Raw genomic sequence first — 25,158 nt, 5'->3', positions numbered from 1 at the left:
GTCTTATTTAAATTTAATATTGTAAATTCTAAATTGAAGGTATTTCAAATTTATATTGAATTTTACTCAGCAAGATAATGGTGTCGAGTAGGGAGGGAATTTTCCTATTTGAATCCGTATATTTGTGGATGTGTTTTAAAATTTAAATTTTATTTAATTAATTATTTATATTATTTTGATTATGTTTATTTTAAAATTTTATTTATACCTACTCTATATATAGAAATCTAATATCATTAATATATGTATTCACTTTTAAAATATTTTTAAATTTACCACTTATTCTTTCGCCTTTAAATGACTTTATTTTAACATTCATGTTTATGGATACCGATTATCTATAAATTAAAAAGAATATAGTAAAAAAATACACATTAAACAACGAGATACGAGCAAGGGGCTATTAGTAATTTCAGTCTTAGGTGTTGCAACGACAATTTAATTTTGAAACGTCATAAAAAGTGAAGCTGACCTACAGGCCTTACCTCCAACTCATTTTTCCCATCTTCGATGTCTGTAGCCATAACCGTAGCCGTTGTTACTAATAAATTTTCTTTTACTATTTTTTTATAAAATTAATACAAATATATTTATCCCTATTTTTTATTTATAATTCATCTATCTTCTTCCCTCTTTTTATATTTATTTACTATAAGAATCCAAATAATCATTTGTTTTTTTTTCCATCAGCAAAAGCGAAAAATAGCTGTAAGGTCCCATGTAAATTAAACATTACAAAAAAAATTATTTTTTGCAAATTGCGTGTTATTTCATTTCATTTTATTTATTGAGGGGTTGAGATTGACAGGCAGATCCATACTAAAAACTAAAATAAATTCATCATATATCTATCTTACATAAAACCCTATTGATAATATTAACCTTGCGCTAATTGTTGTACTATTTGTTTTATTTTCCTTTCCTTTTTTGGTGCTGAAATTGCCAAGGGAGACTCCTGTGATGGGGGACTCAACTATGGTAGAAGGCTCTGCCCAAGCAGCAACGGTGCCTGGAATCCATGACGGAAGTGAAGGTGAAGAAGAAAAAGGTCGGGTCAATGAAGGTGGCCGGAGTTTTGGAGGAAACCGATGGCCGAGGCAAGAGACTTTAGCTTTGTTAAAGATACGTTCCGACATGTATTCTGTATTCCGGGACTCGATCCCCAAAGGTCCATTGTGGGAAGAGGTTTCCAGGTGAGCTATATTTCGTTTTTATTTTTCTTTGGTATTTGCTTCATTGGATGGAGAATTTAATCCATCTGTTCAGCTGATCATGCATGGATTTTGATTTCCAAGCTTAGCTTAGGTTTCTATCTTAAGATACAGTGCATAGCTTCATAGGATATATACTAGTATTGATCATTTTTCTCGGAATCCGAGAAAGTGGAATTCAGTTTTTCGTTTCATGGAATTCAGTGCTTTACAGACTGAGAATCGATTTCAACTTAGGTTTCTTTCAAGCACTTAAAACTTAAAGTTTTACACAGAAAAAGCCCAGATGGTGATAATTATGGTGATTTCAGAGATGATTTGTAATAGCTTTTTGTCCATTGTCAGCCTAATAAATGTCTACATATACTTCTAACATGACAAAATCAACGAGATAATGCTCTCAAATTGTTTATTTCACGAAATAATGATCTCTCCAGATTAATTGCTCAAATGGAGTGATCTCCACAGTGTTGCCGTAGGTCGCCATGGCATCCGGGCGAGCTTGGAGGTCGCCATGGCATCCGGGCGAGCTTGGAGTCTCTGCATGGCTGTGCATGGCGGCATGGCAACGTGGCATGGGTCTGGGCGAGCTTGGAGTCTCTGCATGGTTGTGCATGGCGGCATGGCAACGTGGCATGGGTCTGGTGGCAGCATGGCAAGGAGCATGGCAACGTGGGTAGGTCGCCAGGGAATCCCAGCGATATTGTAGGTCGCCAGGGCATCCCAGCGACATTGTAGGTCGCCAAGGGATCCCAACGACCTATGCCTTCGCCCCAAGCTCTCACGTGCTCTGCTGCCTCTGCGCCTCTGCTCCCATGCAGCGTGAAATCAGCTGCATTATTGCAGCACTTATTGCTGCATTATTGCAGCCCGTGAACGTGAATGACTCGACCACCTATAATTGAAGCAAAGTATGTCCGGTTGTTGTATTATATATTGGATGGATGGGGTTAATGAGTGAAACAATTAAGAGAGAAAGAAAGGGAGAAAATAGCAAAGGAGAAGATAGCAGAGAAAAGAGGAGGAAGAAGAAAGAGAGAGCACAACATCGAGGTAAGTTTTTTTTAATTATTTTAATTAGTTTATTATTTTAAATTATTAGTTTGTTAGTTTATGGTTTAAGTTAAAACAAAATTTTAGTTAATTATTTAATTTGTTTGTTTGATGGTTATATATTAAAAAAATAATTAATTAGTGTGTTAGTTAGTCTAATATTTAATTAGTTTGTAGTTAGTTAAATAGTTAAGTTATATTTTGGTTGTTGAATTTATATTATATAAAAAATTAGTTTATTAGTAGTTTAAGTTTTATTATAATAAAAAATAGTTTATTAGTTTAAGTTATATAAAAGAATAATTATTTAAATTAGTTTATTGTTATAAATTATTAGTTAATTAGTTTATTATTATAAATTAGGGTAAAACAAAAAATTAGTTAATTAGTTTGTTAGTTTAAGTTATATCATATAGAAATAAAAAATTATTTAATTAGCATGTTTGATAGTTACATATTAATAAAAATATTTAGTTAGTTTGTTAGTCGTTAGTTATATATAAAAAATATGTAATTAGTTTGTGTTAGTTAAATAGTTAAGTTATATTTGTTTGTTGAATTTATATTATATAAAAAAATTAGTTAATTAGTTTTTTAGTAGTAAATTATAATTAAAAATCATTTATTAGTTTAATTTATATTAAAGAATAGTTTATTAGTTAACGTTATATTAAAGAATAGTTAAAGTTATATTAAAGAATAGTTTATTAGTTGTTTAAGGGAAAATTTACGTTTAACTTATATTTTAAAAAGTTTAGTTTGTTAGTTATTAGTTTAATATATTATAAGTTATTATATTAAATTTTTTTGTTGTGTTGTAAAATAGTTAGTTAGTTAGATTATATTAGTTATATTAAATGAATTTTTAAATATTGTTGTTTACTTTTTTTACAGATTCATTCCAATGGCTGACCAAATTCCACTGCTGAGACTACAATGAACATATTTCAAGTCATTTGGGAATAATGGTGAATAAAATATTTGTTTAATGAATTATAATTAATAAATATTTGAATATTATTTTATGATTGTGATAAATTTTTTGAAATATTTAATTGCAGGAGGACGAGCAGCGAGTCCTTTGTCTTCAGCTACATAAAGTGCCCAAGCCACACAGATTGGTAGAAGAAAACTTGCAGGAGGCTGGATTTTGGTTTGTAACATTTGTGCGAGATTACAAGTTGGTCCCAGGTTTGATCAGTGCCTTGATTGAGCGTTGGAGACCAGAAACGCACACGTTTCATTTGCCGTGTGGCGAATGTACGATAGCTCTGGAGGATGTGGCATTGCAACTCGGGGTCCAAACAAATGGGATGCCAGTGGTAATGTCACATGAGTTTAATAATGTGGCACAATTTTGTAGCTTGTTTCTTGGGAAAACGCCCGTACCACCAGAGTGTAAAGGGTGGCGTGTGAGGTTGTCATGGTTGAAGAATGAATTTCAGCTTCAACCAAATAGTACGGAGCACGAAATTATATATGCAACACGAGCATATATATTACAGTTGATTGGGGGTATTTTAATGCCGGATAAATCTGGTAGTTATGTTCACACTCAATATCTTCTTTTTTTAAGAAATTTTGAGAATAGTAGGCAATATAGCTGGGGATCGGCGATATTGGCGTTCTTGTATCGTGAGATGTGCAAGGTGTCATTAGTCGTGAATGATAATAATATAGCAGAAATCGATGGATGTTTGTTGCTGCTACAGTCATGGGCTTGGCATAGACTTCCGTTTCTGACACCGATTAGTCAGACTGTGGTTGACTTTCCGCTTGCTATGAATTCTCTATTTTAATATAAAATATTAATTATAAAATAAAAATGACCATATTTTTGTTTTGATTGATATACAGATGGAGGCATAAAATTGAAGGCACGGGGTTGGTGCACAACAACATTAAAGAGTTCAGGCTGAAGATCGACATTAAGGCAAAAAAGGAGGTATGTATAATCTGTTATTTTTAATTATTATTTAAATTAACTATATTATTTGATTTAAATAAATTTTATTGTTTTTGTAATTTTACAGTTTAATTGGAGACCATACATGAATGAAGAAATACTTGCGTTGATACCGCACGATATTTTAGATGGGTTTCAATATTGGTGTGCTGTTACACCATTGATCAATTTTGCGTTTGTTGAGATCCAATTTGGGGATAGAGTGTTGAGGCAATTCCACTTCCACCAACCTATTCCGCGGAGTCCATGGGATCATGACCTCCTCCAAATTTTAGATGGTCGTCGTCAGGTGAATTGGGTTGAGACGCATGACCAGCTGCACAGATTTGATGATCGTCGTAAAGAAAATGTTAATTGGGTTGAGAAGCATGCAACCTACATTAATGCTTGGAACAATAGGGCTTCATTCATGCCAACTCTTGACGACATTCAAGACGACGACTTTAATTTTGAGACTTCGGCTTACCTTGCTTATTTTTTGGATAATGGAAAGCCATTCTTGAAAACAATTGTAGAGCGACGATAATTTTTGAGGTTTAAGAAAAGATTTGGTAAAGCTGAATACTCTCTACCAAGTGGGAGTGGGAGTTCATCTCAACAACCTGAAGCAGAAATGACCGATGTGGATAATAGCGCACCACAACCGTTCGGCGATGCATACATACCAGAGTTTGTGCAGCCTGATGCATCCATCTACTCTCCCATGTTTTCGTCGACGTATGACTTTGAACACATGTCAGTTCAAATGCCCCCAACGAATGAGGAGGATGGGTACCATACTCCTGAGCAACCGCAACGGCCACAACGCATCAGACGTCCGCCCCAACATTATCATTCAACAACACCCCGACATCGGCAACAATTGTAAACTAGTTTGTTATTTTTTACAAATTTAATATTGACATTAGACTAGTTTTTTCAAACCTTAACAAATTCGACATATTTATAATGATTTTTAGTATCAAATCATTATTATAATTTCATTACTAGTTATGTAACGAAAATATGGTTAATTGAACCAAACATTGTTCATTGTTCAAGTCGTAAATCATTACTATCAAATCATTACTAAATCATTAATATCAAATCATTAAATATTAATAATAAATTATTATTACTAATCATTACTATCAAATCATTAAAAATTAATAATAATTTCATTATTACTAATCATTACTAAATCATTAATATCAAATCATTAAATATTAATAATAATTTCATTGTTACTAATCATTACTATCATTACTATCAAATCATTAAAAATTAATAATAATTTCATTATTACTAATCATTACTATCAAATCATTAAAAATTAATAATAATTTCATTATTACTAATCATTACTAAATCATTACTATCAAATCATTAAAAATTAATAATAATTTCATTATTACTAATCATTACTATCAAATTATTAAAAATTAATAATAATTCCATTATTACTAATCATTACTAAATCATTAATATCAAATCATTAAATATTAATAATAATTTCATTATTACTAATCATTACTAAATCATTACTATCAAATCATTAAAAATTAATAATAATTTCATTATTACTAATCATTACTATCAAATCATTAAAAATTAATAATAATTTCATTATTACTAATCATTACTATCAAATCATTAAAAATTAATAATAATTTCATTATTACTAATCATTACTATCAAATCATTAAAAATTAATAATAATTTCATTATTACTAATCATTACTATCAAATCATTAAAAATTAATAATAATTTCATTATTACTAATCATTACTAAATCATTAATATCAAATCATTAAATATTAATAATAATTTCATTATTACTAATCATTACTAAATCATTACTATCAAATCATTAAATATTAATAATAATTTCATCATTACTAATCATTACTAAATCTTATAAATACATAGAAATTCATAGAAATACATATATCATTACTAATGATGAGGCCTACATCTTGGTAAATTAGGACAATTGTTTTTTGAATGGCCTTCACCCCTACATAATCCGCATCTCTTTGCTTGACCTCTCTCTCTAGCATGGAAATCCATACTGGTATGAATACGAGTGGACTCAGGTCGACCCTTTGGACTTCTGCGAAGCATTGGATTTGGCAGCCATTCGTCATGATCTTTTATGGGCCAATATGATTCATTCGGTATTTGTCTGAATGCATAGCTGTAGACATTTAATATCCTACGTAGGTGAAAGCACTCATCAACATAAGTGTATGCGCTTACACCAGCATACATACATGCAACGACTGCATGAGCACATGGATATTTCCATGCCTGAAAACAACCACAATCACACCATTTCTGTCGTAAATCAACTCTAAATGTTTGGTCTTTTCCTCCGACGTTACGGCGTATGTATGACACGACAAAAGTATGACCAACTCGATCGAAATTATGAACAACCATTGATGTTGCCAATCGCTCATTTGCTTCCATTGATTCCACCACTGTATGAGCCCAAGTTTTACCTCTATTTATAAGACTCTCTATTTCTTTGCCTTTGTCCGACCAAACTTTAGCCAATCTAAAGTACGTCTCTTTCATCACACTCGCAACTGGGAGATGGCGTGTACCTTTTAGTACCGAATTAATGGCCTCAGCAAGGTTTGTGGTCATATGTCCGTATCTCCGACCTTCATCGTATGCTTGTGACCATTTTTCCCGCGGTATTTTTGAAGCCCACTTCCAAACACACTGATCATCGTAAAATACCTTCAAATTCTCCAATCTCTTGCCAAAATTTGGTCGACGTAGTTCGTATCCTGTTTCATAATATACTGTGTTAAACCGCAATTAAAAAACCATGTAAAAAATGCACAAATGTTGAAAATAAAACTTACCCATGCTGACTATCTCGCTACGAATGTGTGTGTTATGAAATTGGTCGATACTATTCTTGCCAATATGACGGATACAAAATGTCGAATATGCATACGGAGGTATCCAACGACTTCTGGTCGTTCAATTGCCGCCAAAATACCCATTCCTCTATCAGATATCAAGCAAACTCCATCTTCACGAACGACATATTGACGTAGATTGGTCAGAAAGAAATCCCAAGCCTCTGTTGTCTCTCCCTCAACAATGGCGAATGTAATTGGGAAGATATTTCGCTCACCATCTTGAGCAACTGCCATCAAAATTACATGCCTATATTGACCATACAACCACGTACCATCTACTTGGATCATACGTTTGCAAAATGGAAATCCTTCAATACATGCCTTGGATGCCCAAAATAGTCTATGAAATATTTTCTTCCCTGGCAGAAGTTGACTTTCTTCGTCATATGCGGGCATGGTTTGAGACTTCACTATGGTTTCTGGGATAAATCGCTTCATTGCTTGTAGCAAATGTGGTAGCTCATTGTACGATGTATCCCAATCTCCATACGTCAGCTTCATTGCCTTCATCTTCGCATTCCATACCTTGCCATATTTTACTTGATATCCAAATTGGCTTCGAATAGATGCAGCTAACACTGAACAAGATATCCTTGGATCCTTTTCAACCATCGCCTTCACGTATTCACATATTACATCGGAGTCCAATAGTCGGTGGTCTTGTTCGATGAAGTTTCACAAACATGTGTGCAGACCATTGTACCTTGTGATGACCCAAACATCGTGCCTTTGATTTTTCGACACTCTGATCTTCCACTTGCACTCTAGGCCATATTTTACACACTTCGCGTATAGGGTTTTCTGGTTGGACTCTGCAACATGGATATCAACATGGCATTTTATGCAGTACTCTTTAATCGCCAGGGTAGCTTCATTTTTTCCTCTGAATTGCACCCCAACTGAAAATTCACCAGAATTATTGAATGATTCAGTCATTTGGTATGGAGGTAAATGTGACATGTCTGGTAATTCAGGTGCCCTCATCTCATCATAGTCTATCTTGTACATGTGAGGAGTAGCTTCATACGGTGCCGGAACTTCATCAATTGCACCTCCACCAAAAATATTTTTGTCGCCGCCCAAAACGGGTTCTTCGGTTTCTTCATCTTCGGTTGAATCATCATGAATTTCTCCCATCGATTTTCAGCGTCAATATCAACAACCAATTCCGGTATGTTTCTCGTCTCATACTCTTCTGTTGCAGATGTCCCCCCGACTTCATTTACACTTTCCAATAGTGCCATAAAACTGTTCGGGAACCTGTATGTCAGCTCCTCAAACCATCAACTGCAACTCAAATTTTTCTTTCTATCTTATGCTTCATTTTATAAATGTGATGTCTTTTTTGAACATCAAATTTATTGGTTTTTCATACTGAAAAACTACTCCGATCTCATTTTCCATAATCTGTCCATTATAATGGACAATCGTGAAAAATTTGTTGCTCATTTCCTTTCCTTTATTGTTTCTTTCTTTGAATCAATATGTACGTGGAAAAATGTTGTGGAATAATGCTCTGTACGTGTAAAAAAAATTATTTCTTTAAACAACAATAAATTAAAAAAATTAAATTTATATAATCTAATATATTATAATATAACTTAAACTAATAAACTATTTCTTTATTATAATATAATTTAGTTAAAATAACAAACTAACAAACTAATTAAGCACTAATTAACTTTTTTAATATTTTAACTTAAACTTCAACAAACAACCTAATATACGTTTAAACACACTAACAAATTAATTAAATATTTTTTACATTTAATAACTTAAACAAAGAAACTAATTAACTAATTTTTTATATAATCTAATATATAACTTAAACTAACAAATTAATATAATATAACTTAAACTAACAAACTAATAATTTATACTAACAAACTAATTAACTAAATTTCTGTTTTATCCTAAACCCTAAACTAACAAACTAATTATTTCATAATTTCATATTAATAAAACTAAATTAAAAAATTAAAAATTACCTCACGAACGATGTTTGAGCCTTTATCTTCATTTCCTCTTCTTCTTCTTTTCCTTTCATTTTCTTTCTCTCGCCAAATTTTCTTTCTTTCTTATGATTCTACCCTAAACCCCTCATATCCAATATATAATGATCTTTGCACGGTTGGTAAGCTGCAATCAATTTGAGCTGTATAATTCACGTTGAAGGCTGTAAATTTTTCAACCGTTGAACGCTGCAATAATACAACACTAATTGCTGCATGCAACAGCTGATTTTATGCTACACCAATACAACTATGATAACAAGAGTGGACAGTCTCAAAGCTATGGCATGAGGGGGCTCGAAGCTAGGGCACGAAGCTATGACACTTTGCAGCTCAAATCATGCTGCAATAATACAGCTATTACAGCTGCATGCATGAGGTCTCCTGAGCAGATGTAAGAGGAATCACGCGAGGAGCAGGAGGAATAGGTTCTCCTGAGCAGCTGCAAGTGGAATCACACGCGAGGAGAGGATTGTATGGCTACCTATCATGCCACGTGCATGGCCCATGCAAAGCACCAAAACAGAGCAGCAGGCGGCAGAACGTTGGACGCCGGGCATGCATGGCGACCTATAAGGTCGCTGGGCGTGCATGGCGACCTACTAGCTTGGTCGCCGGGATTGCTTGGCAACCTACAAGGTCGCTGGGAGTGCATGGCGACCTTGTAGGTCGCTGGGAGTGCTTGGCGACCTATGGTTGGGTTGTGCATGTCCCATGCACACGATCATTCTCATGCACACGACCCTCGTCGGAAGCCACGTCGTAGGTCGCCCGGAAGGCATGGCGACCTACGGCCAACTGTGCAATTCACCCTACTTCATCAATTAATCTTGGGAGAACGTTATTTCGTGAATTATTTATTTCCAAAGCATTATATCGTGAGTTTAGCCCACATGGGTTGTGAGTTTCCCATGTGATCTTAGCTACTTAGATCTTTTACTTTCTTGTGAGTGCCCACGGGGGCTGTTTTTCTCTTTTATTAATGTCCCAAAGTGCCTTTGTAAACCCATATTCTATTCCATTGCCGAATTTGAGATTGATTTGTCACAAGAGAAAATAAAGCTGTTTTTATCAGGAAACTAGCTGAGCTTGGTTATCGTCGAAGTGCCAAGAAATGCAAAGAGAAATTCGAGAATGTTAACAAGTACCACAACAGAACCAAAGATGGCCGAGCAAGCAAGGCCAAGACTTACCGTTTCTTTGATCAATTAGAAGCCTTTCAAAACAATAATTTTCATTCACTCCGATCGTTGTCAACTCCAAAGCCTCATACTCCAACGCCGATATCGGATGTTCCTCACACAAACAACTCCATTGTACCGGTAATGAACCCTAACATTTCGACCAAGGCGGTTCCTATGCATTCTACGAATCCTTGTTTGTTTAATCTATCGTCGAATCTTTTCTCGACTTCCACCTCCTCTTCGACCACGTCCAACGACGATTAGTATGGGAAGAAGAGGAAATGGAAGGAGTTTTTCAAGAGGCTGACCAAGGAGGTGATTGATAAGCAAGAGGAGCTGCAGAACAAGTTCTTGGTGACCATAGAGAAATACGAGCAGAAAAGGATGGCTCGAGAAGAAGCTTGGAGGATTCATGAAATGGCTGGGATCAATAAAGAACACGAGATTTTAGTCCAGGAAAGATCCAAGGCAGCTGCCAAAGACGCTGCTGTGCTTACGTTCTTGCAAAAGATATCCGGATAGCAAGTACCGGAAACGGTGCAGGTGCCACGACAAGAGAATTCTCCACCAGAACCACCTCCTCCTCCGGTGAAGACGATGTCTGTACCATTATCGCTTTCTCCGCCACCTTTGCAGCCGCCGAAACAACAACCGCCGCCAACCGAAGCCTTGAATTTCAATACTGGAGGGAATAATAATAATTATTATAATGTGGTTCCTGTTTCACTTTCACCAAGTCCTTCAAGATGGCCAAAAGCTGAAATCGATATTCTTATAAAGCTTAGAACCAATCTTAACATCAAGTGTCAAGATAATGGAACGAAGGGTCCTCTTTGGGAGGAGATCTAATCCGCCATGAGAAATCTTGGATATAATCGGAGCTCGAAGAGATGCAAAGAGAAATGGGAAAACATCAACAAATACTACAAGAAAGTAAAAGAAAACAACAAGATGAGGCCCGAAGATTCAAAGACATGCCCATATTTCCACCAGCTGGATGCTCTTTACAAAGAGAAGTTATCCAAGCCCGAAAGCACGATGGTGCCACAAGGCCCACAACTGGTACGGCCGGAACAGCAATGGCCACTGCAGCAAGAAGTCGTACGTCAGGCGGCGGCATTGATGGAAGAAGAAGCTGACAGGGAAAACCCGGATCAGGCTCAAGATAACGAAGACGATGGGGATACCGCCGATGAATACGAAGGAATGATTTCGAGTTAGTAGCGAAAACTGCTGGAACTGGCAGTGGCGGCCACTGAGACAACAAAAGGAAACTTCTAATCAAAGATGAGGGCATCTTCAATGACAAAGGTGGTTTTACTATACTACTATATTTACCGTGGTTATAATATGTAAATACATACATATGATGGTAAAAAAGAAAACATGATTTTTTTTTTTGTCTTTGACTAAGAAGTGAAAAAAATTCCAGTTGGTCTGAAGACGGGGAATAGTGATCAGTCAGATTCTGGTGCAGTCATCAGGAACCAGTGGGGATGACTTGGTTTATCAGCACCTGCACATGGGATGTAATTTGACAGTGGGGTTAAAATGGTTTTTCTGTTATTATTTGTTTACTAAATAAATATATGAGGGGTTAAAAGTCAAATAATTTAGACATCAAATTAGGCACCAAATGATGCTTTGTCAAAGTTAAAAATTAGGCACCTAATTTTTATTGAAATTGGGTAATGGGATAATTAATTTTAGTCATTGTAATTTAGGGTATTTATAAGATTAGTCCTTAAGTTTCAACTATAAATACCCTAGCTCATTTAGCTTCAAAACCATCCCAAAACATTCTAGCTTTCTTCCAATACTAGAGAGAATTTAGAGAGTTTCTTGAGAGTTGTTTTCTCCTTTTTATCGAGAGAGAATTATCATTGTTTTCTCCTTGGTAGATCGAGAGAGGTTGTAAGTCCTATTTTCTCATAGTGAAATTCTTCTACCGTTGCCCGTGGTTTTTACCCTATTTTATTTAGGGGTTTTCCACGTAAATTTATGTCTCTTTTTTATCTTCATTTTTATTTTCTCAAATTATCAGTTGCGATTTTGCTCTATCCGATAGCCGTCTTCCGCAACAATTGGTATCCGAGCTAGATTAGAGTGTGTAATATCTGCTTATTGTCTTTGTGGTTGCCACCAAAAGGTGGATCCTCCAACATAAGAAAGTAAGAAGTTATTACCCATTCTTTGAAGGTTCCAGAGAACTATTCGCGATAGTGAAATAGTGGGAGCTATCCGTAAACGAAGCAATGACAACGAAATTTGATATTGAAAAGTTCAATGGGAGAAATTTCTCATTGTGGAAATTGAAAATGAAGGCTATCCTGAGGAAAGACGGTTGTCTAGGAGCTATCAGCTAAAGGCCAGTAGATTTCACAGACGACAACAAATGGATCGAAATGGACGGAAATGCTATAGCAAACTTTCATCTAGCATTAGCAGATGAAGTATTGTCAAGTATCGAGGAGAAGAAGACAGCTAAGGAGATATGGGATCATCTCACCAAACTGTACGAGGCCAAATCGTTGCACAATAAAATTTTCCTTAAGAGAAAATTGTACACTCTCCGTATGCCAGAATCTACTTCAGTGACGGAGCACTTAAATACACTGAACACTTTATTTTCTCAGCTTACATCCTTAAGCTGTAAAATAGGAGAACAAGAACGTGCTGAACTTCTACTTCAAAGTCTATCGGATTCATATGATCAACTCATCATCAACTTGACAAACAGTAATGTCACCAGTCTAGTCTTCGATGATGTTGCAGCTGTTGTTCTACAAGAAGAAAATCGACGCAAGAACAAGGAAGACAGACAAGTAAATCTGCAACAAGCAGAAGCGTTGACAACGATGACAACGATGAGAGGGAGATCAACAGAACGTGGCCAAAGCAGCAATCACAAACATGGTAGATCGAAGTCGAGAAGCAAGAAGAATTTAAAGTGTTACAACTGTGGAAAGAATGGTCACTTGAAGAAGGATTGTTGGAGTCTAAATAAAAACTCCAATCCACAAGGCAATACCGCAAACACTTCAGATGATGGAGATGCTCTATGCTGTGAAGCGTCAACCACCGTGGAAGGAAGAAAACGATTTGCAGATATATGGTTCATTGATTCGGGAGCAACATATCACATGACCCCAAGAAGAGAATGGTTCCATCATTATGAACCTGTCTCAGGAGGATCTGTGTATAGTTGCAATGATCATGCCTTAGAGATCGTTGGCATGGGAACCATCAAATTGAAGATGTATGGTGGAACAATTAAAGTTGTTCGAGATGTGCGGCACGTGAAAGGTTTGAAGAAAAATTATTATCCTACGGATTGTTGGATAATAATGCTAGCAAGATTGAAACACGGAAAGGAATCATGAAGGTGTTCCGTGGAGAGCTTGTGGTGCTGAAAGGTGAAAAGATAGCTGCAAACTTGTACATGCTGAAGGGAGAGACATTGCTAGAAGCAGAAGCCTCTGTTGCCTCATGTAGTTCAGATTCTGCAATGCTATGGCATAAGAAACTTGGACACATGTCAGAACAAGGAATTAAAGTCCTTGTGGAGCAAAAGTTACTTCAAGGCTTAACAAAGGTATCACTTACTTTATGTGAGCATTGCATAACAAGTAAGCAGCACCGGTTGAAATTCAACACATCAAATTCTAGAGGCAAAAGTGTTCTAGAACTGGTCCACTCTGACGTATGGAAAACACCAGTTACATCCCTAGGCGGAGCAAAATATTTTGTCTCATTTATTGATGACTACTACAGGAGATGTTGGGTGTACCCTATTAAGAAGAAGTCCGATGTGTTTTCAACTTTCAAAAACTTCAAAGCACGGGTGGAACTTGATTCTGGAAATAAAATCAAGTGTTTCAGAACAGATAATGGAGGAGAATACACAAGTGAAGAATTTGATGACTTTTGCAGGAAAAAAGGCATCAAAAGACAGTTCACAGTGGCGAACACTCCTCAACAAAATGGAGTGGCAGAGCGGATGAACAGAACCTTGTTAGAAAGAACAAGAGCAATGTTGAGGGATGCAGGCCTAGAAAAATCATTCTGGGCAGAAGCAGTCAATACCGCCTGTTATTTGGTGAATCGAGCTCCATCAACTGCAATAGAGCTGAAGACACCAATGGAGATGTGGACTGGAAAACCAGCTGATTATTCAAACCTCCATATATTTGGAAGTATAGTGTACGTGATGTACAACTCCCAAGAAATTTCAAAGTTGGATCCAAAATCCAGGAAATGCAAATTCTTGGGGTATGCTGATGGAGTAAAGGGGTATCGCTTGTGGGATCTCACTGCCCGCAAAGTGATCATTAGTAGAGATGTTATCTTTGTAGAAGATAAACTACAAAGAAAAGAAGACGATGATAGCGCTGAAAAGTCAGAGACTACTCAGATACATGTGGAAAAAGAGTTTGAAGAACGAGTTCAGTACCATTTCATTCGTGAAAAGGTGGAAGAAGGAACGGTAGATATGCAGAAGATTCATACCAAAGACAACATAGCAGATTTCATGACGAAGGCAATCAATGCTGATAAATTTACCTAGTGTCGATCCTCCTGTGGCCTGTCAGAAACGTAAGCAACATGAAGGTACAAGGTAGAAAGAATGGTGTGAAGATATGATTATTCCAATCAAATCTTCAAGTGAGAGATTGTTAAAAGTCAAATAATTTAGGCACCAAATGGTGCTTTGTCAAAGTCAAAAATTAGGCACCTAATTTTTGTTGAAATTGGGTAATGGGATAATTAATTTTAGTCATTGTAATTTAGGGTATTTATAAGATTAGTCATTAAGTTTCAACTATAAATACCCTAGCTCATTTAGCTTCAAAATCATCCCAAAGCATTCTAGCTTTCTTCCAATACTAGAGAGAATTTAGAGAGTTTCTTGAGAGTTGTTTTCTCCTTTTTATCGAGAGATAATTATCATTGTTATCTCCTTGGTAAATCGAGAGAGGTTGTAATTCCTATTTTCTCATAGTGAAATTCTTCTACCGTTGCCCGTGGTTTTTACCCTATTTTATTTAGGGGTTTTTCACGTAAATTTTGTGTCTCTTTTTATCTTCATTTTTATTTTCTCAAATTATCAGTTACGATTTTACTCTATCTGATAGCCGTCTTCCGCAACATGAGAAAAAGAGTCTACGGTGGGATTAATCAATAAAAGCCAATTAGTCGTGTGTAGGATTGTTTCTGAATTATGATTATAGTGGAATAGAATTTTCTTTATAACAAAATTTATTAATTTAAAATAAATAATAAAATGCATACACACATATCTTCAGAAGATTAATCAACTGTCAAATCATTTCATTGAGCTACATTTCCATCCTACATTTGATGATTTTTCCTACTTTTTTCAACTCTTAAATGATCTCTGGGTCATGCTTCATTTTTGTTGCTCTACCCATTTTGTAGGGAATCCCACACGTGATTGATTCATACCCACAAATTGTGAGTTTTACTATTTTTTTTCTGCACTGAAACCAAATAAAAGCTCCTGCCGTCACTATACGTAAACAAGCAATCTCAATCATTATACATACTATTATTCATGCTTCCTAATCACATTAATCAGAATCAATCACATTGTATTATTATTACTTTCTAACCATTCGAGTATGTACAATATAATTATACATAATTTATATATGAGATGTACCTTCGTTCTTGGAAAAAATAATACTTTATAATATAATATGTTGTGATGATATAATAACGTAATGAACTAACGGATCATCTAATAAAGCGGTTCATATTCTGTTTAAATTCTTAGAGAACACGTACCATTGGAAACTATGAAGATCAAGGAGTAATGATGCGATTTATTCATATTTCATTTTATGCATCAAAAACAAGAAAATACATTACTAGACAAATATCATGAATCACTACTGCAACCAAACAACCTTTTGAGTTGAGATTATCCTATATGGCATTAAAGTATGTCACAGGTTTATTTTGCCGACAAATATGAAAAAGCTAACACTATTTATTAATGATGAACGTATTTGAATTTTAATATTTTTAATAGAAAAGTCATAAGTACCGATTTGTTAGGTTTTTGGAAGATTCGTTTTGAAGTGGAAAGAGGTCCCCCATGATACTACATGTGATATTCAGTGAAAAGACTCCCCCCTCTCATTCTACCCCTTATTTCTTCTGCATTTTTTTTCTCTCACGCGATTAGCTAAGTGACATGATGAAAGTGAAAAATGAAACCAGAATAACAAGGATGGTTGAAACAATTACCATTTCTGACACATACAAACACATACCACAGCTCTCTTTCTTTTACCTGTTCATTATTTCGAGGAATGAGATTTTGAATCTCTTTCTCTACTTATTTTTTTAGCCCAAAAAATAAATAATTATCAAAACGCACTACAGAATTTATGCTACAAACCCCACTGATAATGTTTACTTACCTCTAAACATCACTCGCACGACCCCATTGAAGCTGGTCTGCTGGCTACAATTTCGTAGTCACCACCTTCGACTTCGTCTTCGTCTTCGTCTTCATCCCCTTCCTCGTCTTGGTTTTGATCGCTTCCCAAGTATTCGAGTCCGTCATCACGTTGGTGGTGCTGTTGGTAAGCCTCGGAAGGAGGCGGCGGCCATTGCTGCTCGGGGAGTACCATCAAGGGAGCTGAGTTTTGTGGTTTTATTTGAGTGGAGGAGCTGTCATATTTGTTCTTTTCTCTATATAAAGCATCAAGTTGGTGAAAGTAGGGACATGTTTTGGAATCATCGGGTCTTGTCTTGTGGTTATCTTTAACCTTCTTGAAGTACTTGTTTATGTTCTCCCATTTCTCTTTGCATGGCTTGGCGTTGCGATTGTAACCCAGCCTTTTCATTGCAGCTGATATCTCCTCCCACAATGGTCCTTTTGGACCACTGCCCTGGTATTTATTGTCCAGCCTACTCCTTAGCTCAATCAATGCTTGAACCTCCACTTTAGGCCATCTCGATGGGCTTGCCTGGTAACTTTGATCCCCATTCTCCGTCTTCAATAAAGATAATTCCGGTACTCTCGGCGGAGGCTGTGGAGCAGGCACTGCTGCTGCCGCTGGTAATGGCGGCGGTGTTTGTGCCACAGCCGATACATGCGGTTGTGGCGGTGGATTTTTTTGTGCCTGCCCCGGGTGTTGCTGGTCGGATAATTTTTGCAAGAACGCCATTAGAGCTACATTCTTTGCTGCTGCTATTGATCTATCTTGGGCTAATAATTCACGTTCTCTATTTATTCTGGCCATCTCTTGCGTTCTCCAAGTTTCTTCACGAGCCAATCTTTCCTGCTCGTGTTTCTCTAATGCTTCCAGGAATTTCTTCTGCATCTCCTCCTGCTCGTGAACCACCTTCTTCATCTGCTTCTCGAAAAAGCCCTTCCATTTTCTTTTCCTCTTCCTCCGACCTTCCAATTGTAAATCCGACGAGGTGGATGAGGAGGTCGAATCCGATATTATATCTGCGGTAATGTTAGGAAAAGAAGGAATTGTAGGGTTTATGTTTGTCGGTACAATGTTTTGAGCCAAACTGGGTAATACTGTTGTTGCTGATGGAACAGTGACATTATTAGTCTGAGTCGGAGGATTATTAGCTGCTGCTATTGTCGCCTGAGACAGAACTGGAGGCTTTAGTTGCGGCGGCGCTGCTGCAGTTGTTACTGGGGTTTGAGCGGAAAGATGGGTTTCCAGGGCTAGAAGTTGATCGGAAAAACGATAAGTCTTGCAATCTGATTTACCAGTTCGGCCATCTTTGGTCCTCTTGTGATACTTGAAAACATTCTCGAATTTCTCCTTGCATTTCTTGGCACTTCGATGATACCCAAGCTCTGCTAGTTTCCTGATATCGACATTAGAGAAAACTATACTTCAATTCAGCAGTAAAAAAACGCTGATTCACACATAAAATAACCTACGAACTGAATTCCACACATAAAATTTTAATAGAAGCATAAAGAAGAAATATATTAATGGGGAACCGATAAGGGGAAAGAGGGAGAGAGAAACGGACTAAAATTTATGATCAAAATCCAGCTTAAGATTCCCTGTGAAAATATTGGGAAAAGCAAATGCCAGAGATGATAAAATAAACATATGCCCCCGAAATGTCAAAATATATTAAACATATGGATACTGAAAGATGCTTAAATTCTCTCAACTTGATCTTATACACAGAAAGAATACAATTCGAAAACACAGATCTCCACTCATTAAACATAAACGAACTTCAAATTTCCATTGAATCATCCAAAAAAAGGGAATAACTTAATAATAATAATCACCTGGAAACCTCTTCCCATAATGGACCCTTGACGCTAGCGTCACGAAAGGTAACATCCATGTCCGACCTTATCTTCAAGAGTGCCGAAGTCTCTTGCCTCGGCCAGCGGTTTGTTGGATCATAAACTTGATCCATTATGGGAGCCTAAACCCAAACCCAAACTAAATTGATGTCATTACTTACATCATTTAATTAAAGATGTCATTGCTTACATCATTTAATTAATGATGTCATTGCTTACATCAATTTAGTTAGGTGAGAGTTAGATATTTGTTGAATTTGTAATGGTTTAAATTAGTTTATTTGTGTGGTGTAGGATTGTTCTTGAGTAGTATAAATACCCCTTCCCATTTTAGTTTTAAGCATCAAGAAAAAATTAAGAGCTTCTAAGTGAGTGAAGAAGCAAAGTCTTATAAGAGTGAGTTGTAGTTCTTGTTTTTGAGTGAGAGTACTCTTGTAATATTTGTTTGAGTTTCAATAAAAGTTGTTTGTGTGAGCGTTTTATTTCCAACAAAGTGGCATCAGAGAGAGTTGGAAAGATCGAAGGTCTCGACGAGAGGAATACGCCGCTGCCAGAATTTTCTCAATCTGAGTTCTGACGCACCGCCACGCACCGCCGGAAGACTGCTGCCAGAAAATCGAGTTGACTCACCGAGTTGAGCCGATTCAGCCGAGTTGGAGCCCTTGACCGAGGTGTCCAAGTCCCTCCAAAGTTTTTTTTTTTCATCGTTCCGGATTCATCCGTGCAATCGGATTTTACAAAATCTCATTATATTGAGAGATATGGCAAATGGTATGGCACCATTCCAAGTTCCGACACTCAACAACAACAACTACGACAATTGGAGTATCAAAATGAAGGCACTTCTTGGATCACAAGATGTGTGGGATATCATAGAGAAAGGCTATAATGAGCCTGCGGATGATGATGTTTTTGCTACTCTTACACCAGATCAAAAGACAACTTTGAAGGATTCAAGAAAGAGAGACAAGAAGGCTCTCTACCTCATCTATCAAGCATTAGATGATGATGGTTTTGAAAAGATTTCAAGTGCAAGCTCTAGCAAGGAAGCGTGGGAGAAGCTGCAAACCTCTTACAAAGGATCCGAGCAAGTGAAGAAGGTTCGTCTCCAAACATTAAGAGGTGAATTCGAATCCTTAAACATGAAAGCATCTGAGTCTATTTCAGATTATTTCTCAAGAGTAGTAGCTGTTTCTAATCAATTAAAAAGAAATGGTGAAAAGTTAGACGATGTGAGGATAATAGAGAAGATACTCCGTTCGTTGGATCCCAAATTTGAGCACATCGTCGTGACGATTGAAGAAACTAAAGACTTGGAAGAAATGAAGATCGAACAGCTCCAAGGATCATTGCAAGCATACGAAGAGAAGCATAAAAAGAAGCATGAGTTTACTGAGCAACTCTTCAAGCTGCAACTCAAGGATATGCATGAGAGCCAACGCAATGATAGAAACCAACGTGGCCAAGGCAGAGGTAGAGGCCATGGACGAGGTGGAAGTCGAGGTCGTGGACGAGGCTGGAATTACAACAATAACAATTCCAACAACAACTATGAGAAAGGAGAAAGCTCAACACGAGGCCGTGGAAGAATTAATCCAAACTCAAAGTATGACAAATCTCAAATTCGATGTTATAATTGTCAAAAATTTGGGCATTATGCTTCAGAATGTAGAGCTCCCAACAACAAAATTGAGGAGAAGGCCAATTACGTGGAGGAAGATGGCAAAGAAACTCTTCTTCTAGCACGAAAGGAAACTGATGGTGGCCAAGCAAATTCCTGGTATCTTGACAGTGGTGCAAGCAATCACATGTGTGGAAGGAAAGACATGTTTGTGGAGCTAGACGAGTCAGTAAGTGGAAATGTTTCGTTTGGAGATGATTCCACAATAGCAGTGAAAGGGAGAGGTAACATTCTTATCCGTTTGAAAGATGGGAGACATCAATTTATTTCAAATGTCTACTATGTGCCCAATATGAAAAGTAACATTTTAAGTTTAGGGCAACTGGTAGAGAAAGGTTATGATATTCATATGAATAATTATAATCTTTCTATAAAAGATGATAAGAATAACTTCATTGCTAAAGTGCCGATGTCAAAGAATAGAATGTTCTTGATCAACATACAAAATGATGTTGCAAAGTGCCTGAAAGCTTGCTACAAAGATGCATCATGGCTTTGGCATCTTCGATTTGGGCATCTCAATTTTGGAGGTCTAGAGCTATTATCTAAGAAGGAGATGGTGAAAGGACTACCTCACATCAACCATCCTGACCAACTCTGTGAAGGGTGTCTAGTCGGGAAACAATTCAGGAAAAGCTTTCCAAAGGAGTCAGAGACAAGAGCTAAGAAGCCACTTGAGCTCATCCATACCGATGTGTGTGGACCGATCAAGCCAAGTTCTCTCGGTAACAATAACTATTTTCTTCTCTTCATTGATGATTTTTCAAGAAAAACCTGGGTATATTTCTTGAAACAGAAGTCAGAAGTTTTTGAAGTATTCAAGAAGTTCAAAGCAGCAGTGGAGAGAGAAAGCGGTAGAAAGATCAAAGCCATGAGATCCGATCGAGGTGGAGAATTTACTTCCAGGGAGTTTCAAGAGTTCTGTGAAGCAAATGGAATTCGTCGACCAATGACAGTTCCTAGATCCCCCAGCAAAATGGTGTGGCAGAAAGAAAGAATAGAACAATCCTCGACATGGCACGAAGCATGCTCAAAAGCAAGAAACTACCCAAAGAATTTTGGGCGGAAGCAGTATCGTGTGCAGTCTACTTGTCAATCGATCTCCAACAAGAAGTGTATGGGGAAAGACACCGCAAGAGGCATGGAGTGGAAGAAGCCTGGCATTTCCCACTTGAGAACCTTTGGAAGTATAGCCCATGTTCACGTACCAGACGAGAGAAGAACGAAGCTTGATGATAAAAGCGAGAGTTTTATCTTCATCGGCTATGATGCTAATTCGAAGGGCTACAAGTTGTACAATCCAGACAATAAGAAGTTTGTGATTAGTCGAGATGTGGTCTTCAACGAAGAAGGAGAATGGGATTTTAACTCCCATACAGATGACTTCAATTTCTTTCCTCAGTTTGAAGAAGATGAGCAGACAATGAGGGAGCAACTAGATGAATCTCAACAAGAGCTTGCAACTCCACCCACTTCACCAACATCAACCACTCAAGGAGACTCATCACCTTCATCATCGTCAAGTGGAGTCAAAGTGAAAGAGTTGTGCAACGCACAAGAAGCCTTAGAGATCTCTATGAGGTAACTGAACGACAAGATAATCTTACATTATTTTGTCTGTTGCCGATTGTGAACCAGTGAGCTTTCAAGAAGCGGTACAAGAAAGAAATGGAGAGATGCGATGGACGAAGAAATCAAGGCCATCGAGAAGAATGACACATGGGAACTTACCTCACTTCCCAAGGAACATAAGGCGATAGGTGTCAAATGGGTGTACAAAACAAAGCAAAACGCCAAAGGAGAGATTGAAAGGCACAAGGCGAGGCTAGTTGCTAAAGGCTATAGTCAAAAGGCTGGAATTGACTATGATGAGGTATTGCTCCTGTTGCTCGATTGGAGACTATCAGACTAATCATTTCTTTGGCAGCTCAAAACAAGTGGAAGATACAACAGATGGATGTAAAGTCCGCCTTCCTAAATGGAGTTCTTGAAGAGGAACTTTACATTCAGCAACCATCAGGCTATGAAGTCAAAGGGCATGAAGACAAGGTGTTGAAGTTGAAGAAGGCTCTTTACGGGCTAAAACAAGCACCAAGGGCATGGAATAGCCGAATCGACAAGTACTTCCAAGAGAATGGCTTCAACAAATGTCCCTACGAGCATGCTCTATATATCAAGATCAAAGATGAAGATATTTTGATCGTGTGCCTCTACGTGGACGATTTGATCTTCACTGGAAGCAACCCAAGCATGTTTAATGAATTCAAGGATGTGATGATGAAAGAATTCGAGATGACAGACATGGGGCTCATGGCGTACTACCTTGGCATTGAAGTTAAGCAACAAAATGATGGAATTTTCCACAGGAAAGCTATGCAAAGGAGATACTGAAGAAGTTCAAGATGGAGAACTGTAAGCCAATAAGCACACCGGCAGAATACGGGATCAAGATGACCAAACATGAAGAAGGCGAAAGTGTAGATCCAACATTCTTCAAAAGTTTGGTAGGAAGTCTACGCTATCTAACTTGCACGAGACCCGATATTCTTCACGCAGTTGGATTGGTTAGTCGCTACATGGAATCCCCAACAACCACCCATTTTAAAGCCGCAAAGAGAATTCTTCGCTATCTGAAAGGTACAATTGACTTTGGCTTGTTCTATTCAGTTTCTAATGATTACAAGCTTGTTGGATATAGCGACAGTGATTGGGGTGGAGACATAGATAATCGAAGGAGCACTACTGGATTCGTATTTTTCATGGGAGATATTGCATTCACATGGATGTCAAAGAAACAACCGATTGTCACATTATCTACTTGTGAAGCGGAATATTTGCTGCTACCTCATGTGTTTGTCATGCAATTTGGCTTAGAAATCTATTGAAGGAGATGGTTTGATACAAGAAGAGCCTACCAAGGTTTGTGTCGACAACAAGTCAGCCATTGCCTTAGCGAAGAATCCAGTATTCCATGATCGAAGCAAGCACATTGATATTCGCTACCACTATATAAGGAGTGTGTTGCAAGAAAAGATGTGGAAGTTGAATATGTGAAGTCACAAGATCAAGTTGCTGATATTTTTACCAAGCCACTGACCAGCGAAGACTTCTTAAGATTAAGGAACCTACTAGGGGTCACGAGATCAAGTTTAAGGGAGGGTGTTGGATCATAAACTTGATCCATTATGGGAGCCTAAACCCAAACCCAAACTAAATTGATGTCATTACTTACATCATTTAATTAAAGATGTCATTGCTTACATCATTTAATTAATGATGTCATTGCTTACATCAATTTAGTTAGGTGAGAGTTAGATATTTGTTGAATTTGTAATGGTTTAAATTAGTTTATTTGTGTGGTGTAGGATTGTTCTTGAGTAGTATAAATACCCCTTCCCATTTTAGTTTTAAGCATCAAGAAAAATTAAGAGCTTCTAAGTGAGTGAAGAAGCAAAGTCTTATAAGAGTGAGTTGTAGTTCTTGTTTTTGAGTGAGAGTACTCTTGTAATATTTGTTTGAGTTTCAATAAAAGTTGTTTGTGTGAGCGTTTTATTTCCAACACGGTTGCCCCCGTAAAAACGCTCGCCTTCCTCAACTCTAACTCTCCCGTCGTCACCCGAATTGCTATTATTTCCATTGGAGCCAAACATGTTGGCCGCTACGACTGCACCGCCTCCTTCAGTACTGCTGCCATCACGAGCTCCACCGCTGCTAACCATAGATGCAGCAGCGACGTTTCCATCGGTGCCACCGCCGCCGCTTCCAAGAGCACTAGCAGTTGTGTCACCACCACCCAGCATATATGATTTTGCAGATACGACAACTTCCTTCCTTTCTTTCACTTCTTTTCCCCCACCCCACTGGCAAGAGCTTGCGATTTACTTGCAGCTTTCAATGAAGAAAGGGAGAAAATTAATAAACTAATATGAAAAAAAAATCAACTTCGTATGCCTCTATTCCTACGATCCTATCTCTATGGACAGAGAAAAGAGGGTAGTGAATTGCTTCTTCGTTTTCAAAAATAGTTTGTTTTTGGATGAATTTATTAGTAATTTATTTTTGTTTTTGGGATTGCTTGTCAATCTCAAGATTTTTCCTTCTTATTTTTATTGGAATCTTAAGGTTTTAATTTTTTTTTTCAAAAGACAGACTGTTAAAAAAAAGTAACGAGTGGTATGGGTTTTATTGATATATGAAATAAAATATAGGATTTTATAATCTGTATAAATATAAATAAAGCATATAATTACTAATATAATAAACTTTAGGAAAAAAATAACATAATGCGTTTATTAGTTATTTTAAATTATCATTTCCTTTTATTTCTCAGTAATAATTGAAAGATTGCACTGAAAGTCATAGGATATAATCATATAATAATAGAGAAAATAAAAATGAAAAATAAAATTCCAAACAGTTGCCTAAACAGACGATTGTGATAATTAGTAGTTGTTTTTTTTTTGTCTGTTTTCCTATATTTAGCTAAAAGCCGACCCGTTTTCTTCAAATTTTCTTTTACTTTTTCGTTTTTTTTTTCAAAAATATATTTACTTTTGTTTATATATATTTGAAATTGTTTTTTCCCCTCGTTGTGAAGAGAGAAAATCATAGAATTAAGTGGCCTTGTACTTTGCGAAAAAATATTATCAATAAAAATAATTTTATATTATTATAAAAAATAATATTTTTCTAATAATATTAGTTTTTTATTAGAATAGTAGGAAAGTTATTACTTTCAAATTCTTATGTATTAAATAATTTTAATTAAAGATGTCCTTATATTAGTAAATTCTTTCTATAAGA

At 36.7% G+C, this 25,158-nt stretch overlaps 1 protein-coding gene and 1 pseudogene across 2 annotated transcripts; one reads left to right on the top strand and one right to left on the bottom strand.

Moving 5' to 3' along the window:
- The first annotated feature begins 975 nt into the window (after positions 1-975).
- Positions 976-11,794, top strand: LOC120217045 (annotated as a pseudogene).
- A 5,000-nt stretch (positions 11,795-16,794) lies between these two features.
- Positions 16,795-24,377, bottom strand: LOC120217044 (trihelix transcription factor GT-2-like). 2 transcript variants are annotated; one of them, XM_039214270.1, is made up of 3 exons: positions 23,918-24,377; positions 18,654-18,777; positions 16,795-18,211 (listed from the first exon to the last, which is right to left on the bottom strand). In XM_039214270.1, the coding sequence occupies exons 1-3, from the start codon at positions 24,153-24,155 to the stop codon at positions 16,804-16,806; spliced, it is 1,770 nt and encodes a 589-aa protein (XP_039070201.1). In that variant the 5' UTR covers positions 24,156-24,377; the 3' UTR covers positions 16,795-16,803. The 2 variants fall into 2 exon arrangements, with proteins under 2 accessions (XP_039070201.1, XP_039070200.1); XM_039214269.1 differs by lacking the exon at positions 23,918-24,377 and having other exon boundaries at positions 18,662-18,766.
- Positions 24,378-25,158: the final 781 nt, after the last annotated feature.

This window comes from Hibiscus syriacus, unplaced genomic scaffold (genome assembly GCF_006381635.1).
Source record: "Hibiscus syriacus cultivar Baekdansim isolate YM2019G1 unplaced genomic scaffold, ASM638163v2 tig00110177_pilon, whole genome shotgun sequence".
NCBI lineage: Eukaryota > Viridiplantae > Streptophyta > Magnoliopsida > Malvales > Malvaceae > Hibiscus > Hibiscus syriacus.
Note: the sequence above shows the minus strand (reverse complement) of the source record. Positions and strands in the feature narration are given on the sequence as shown.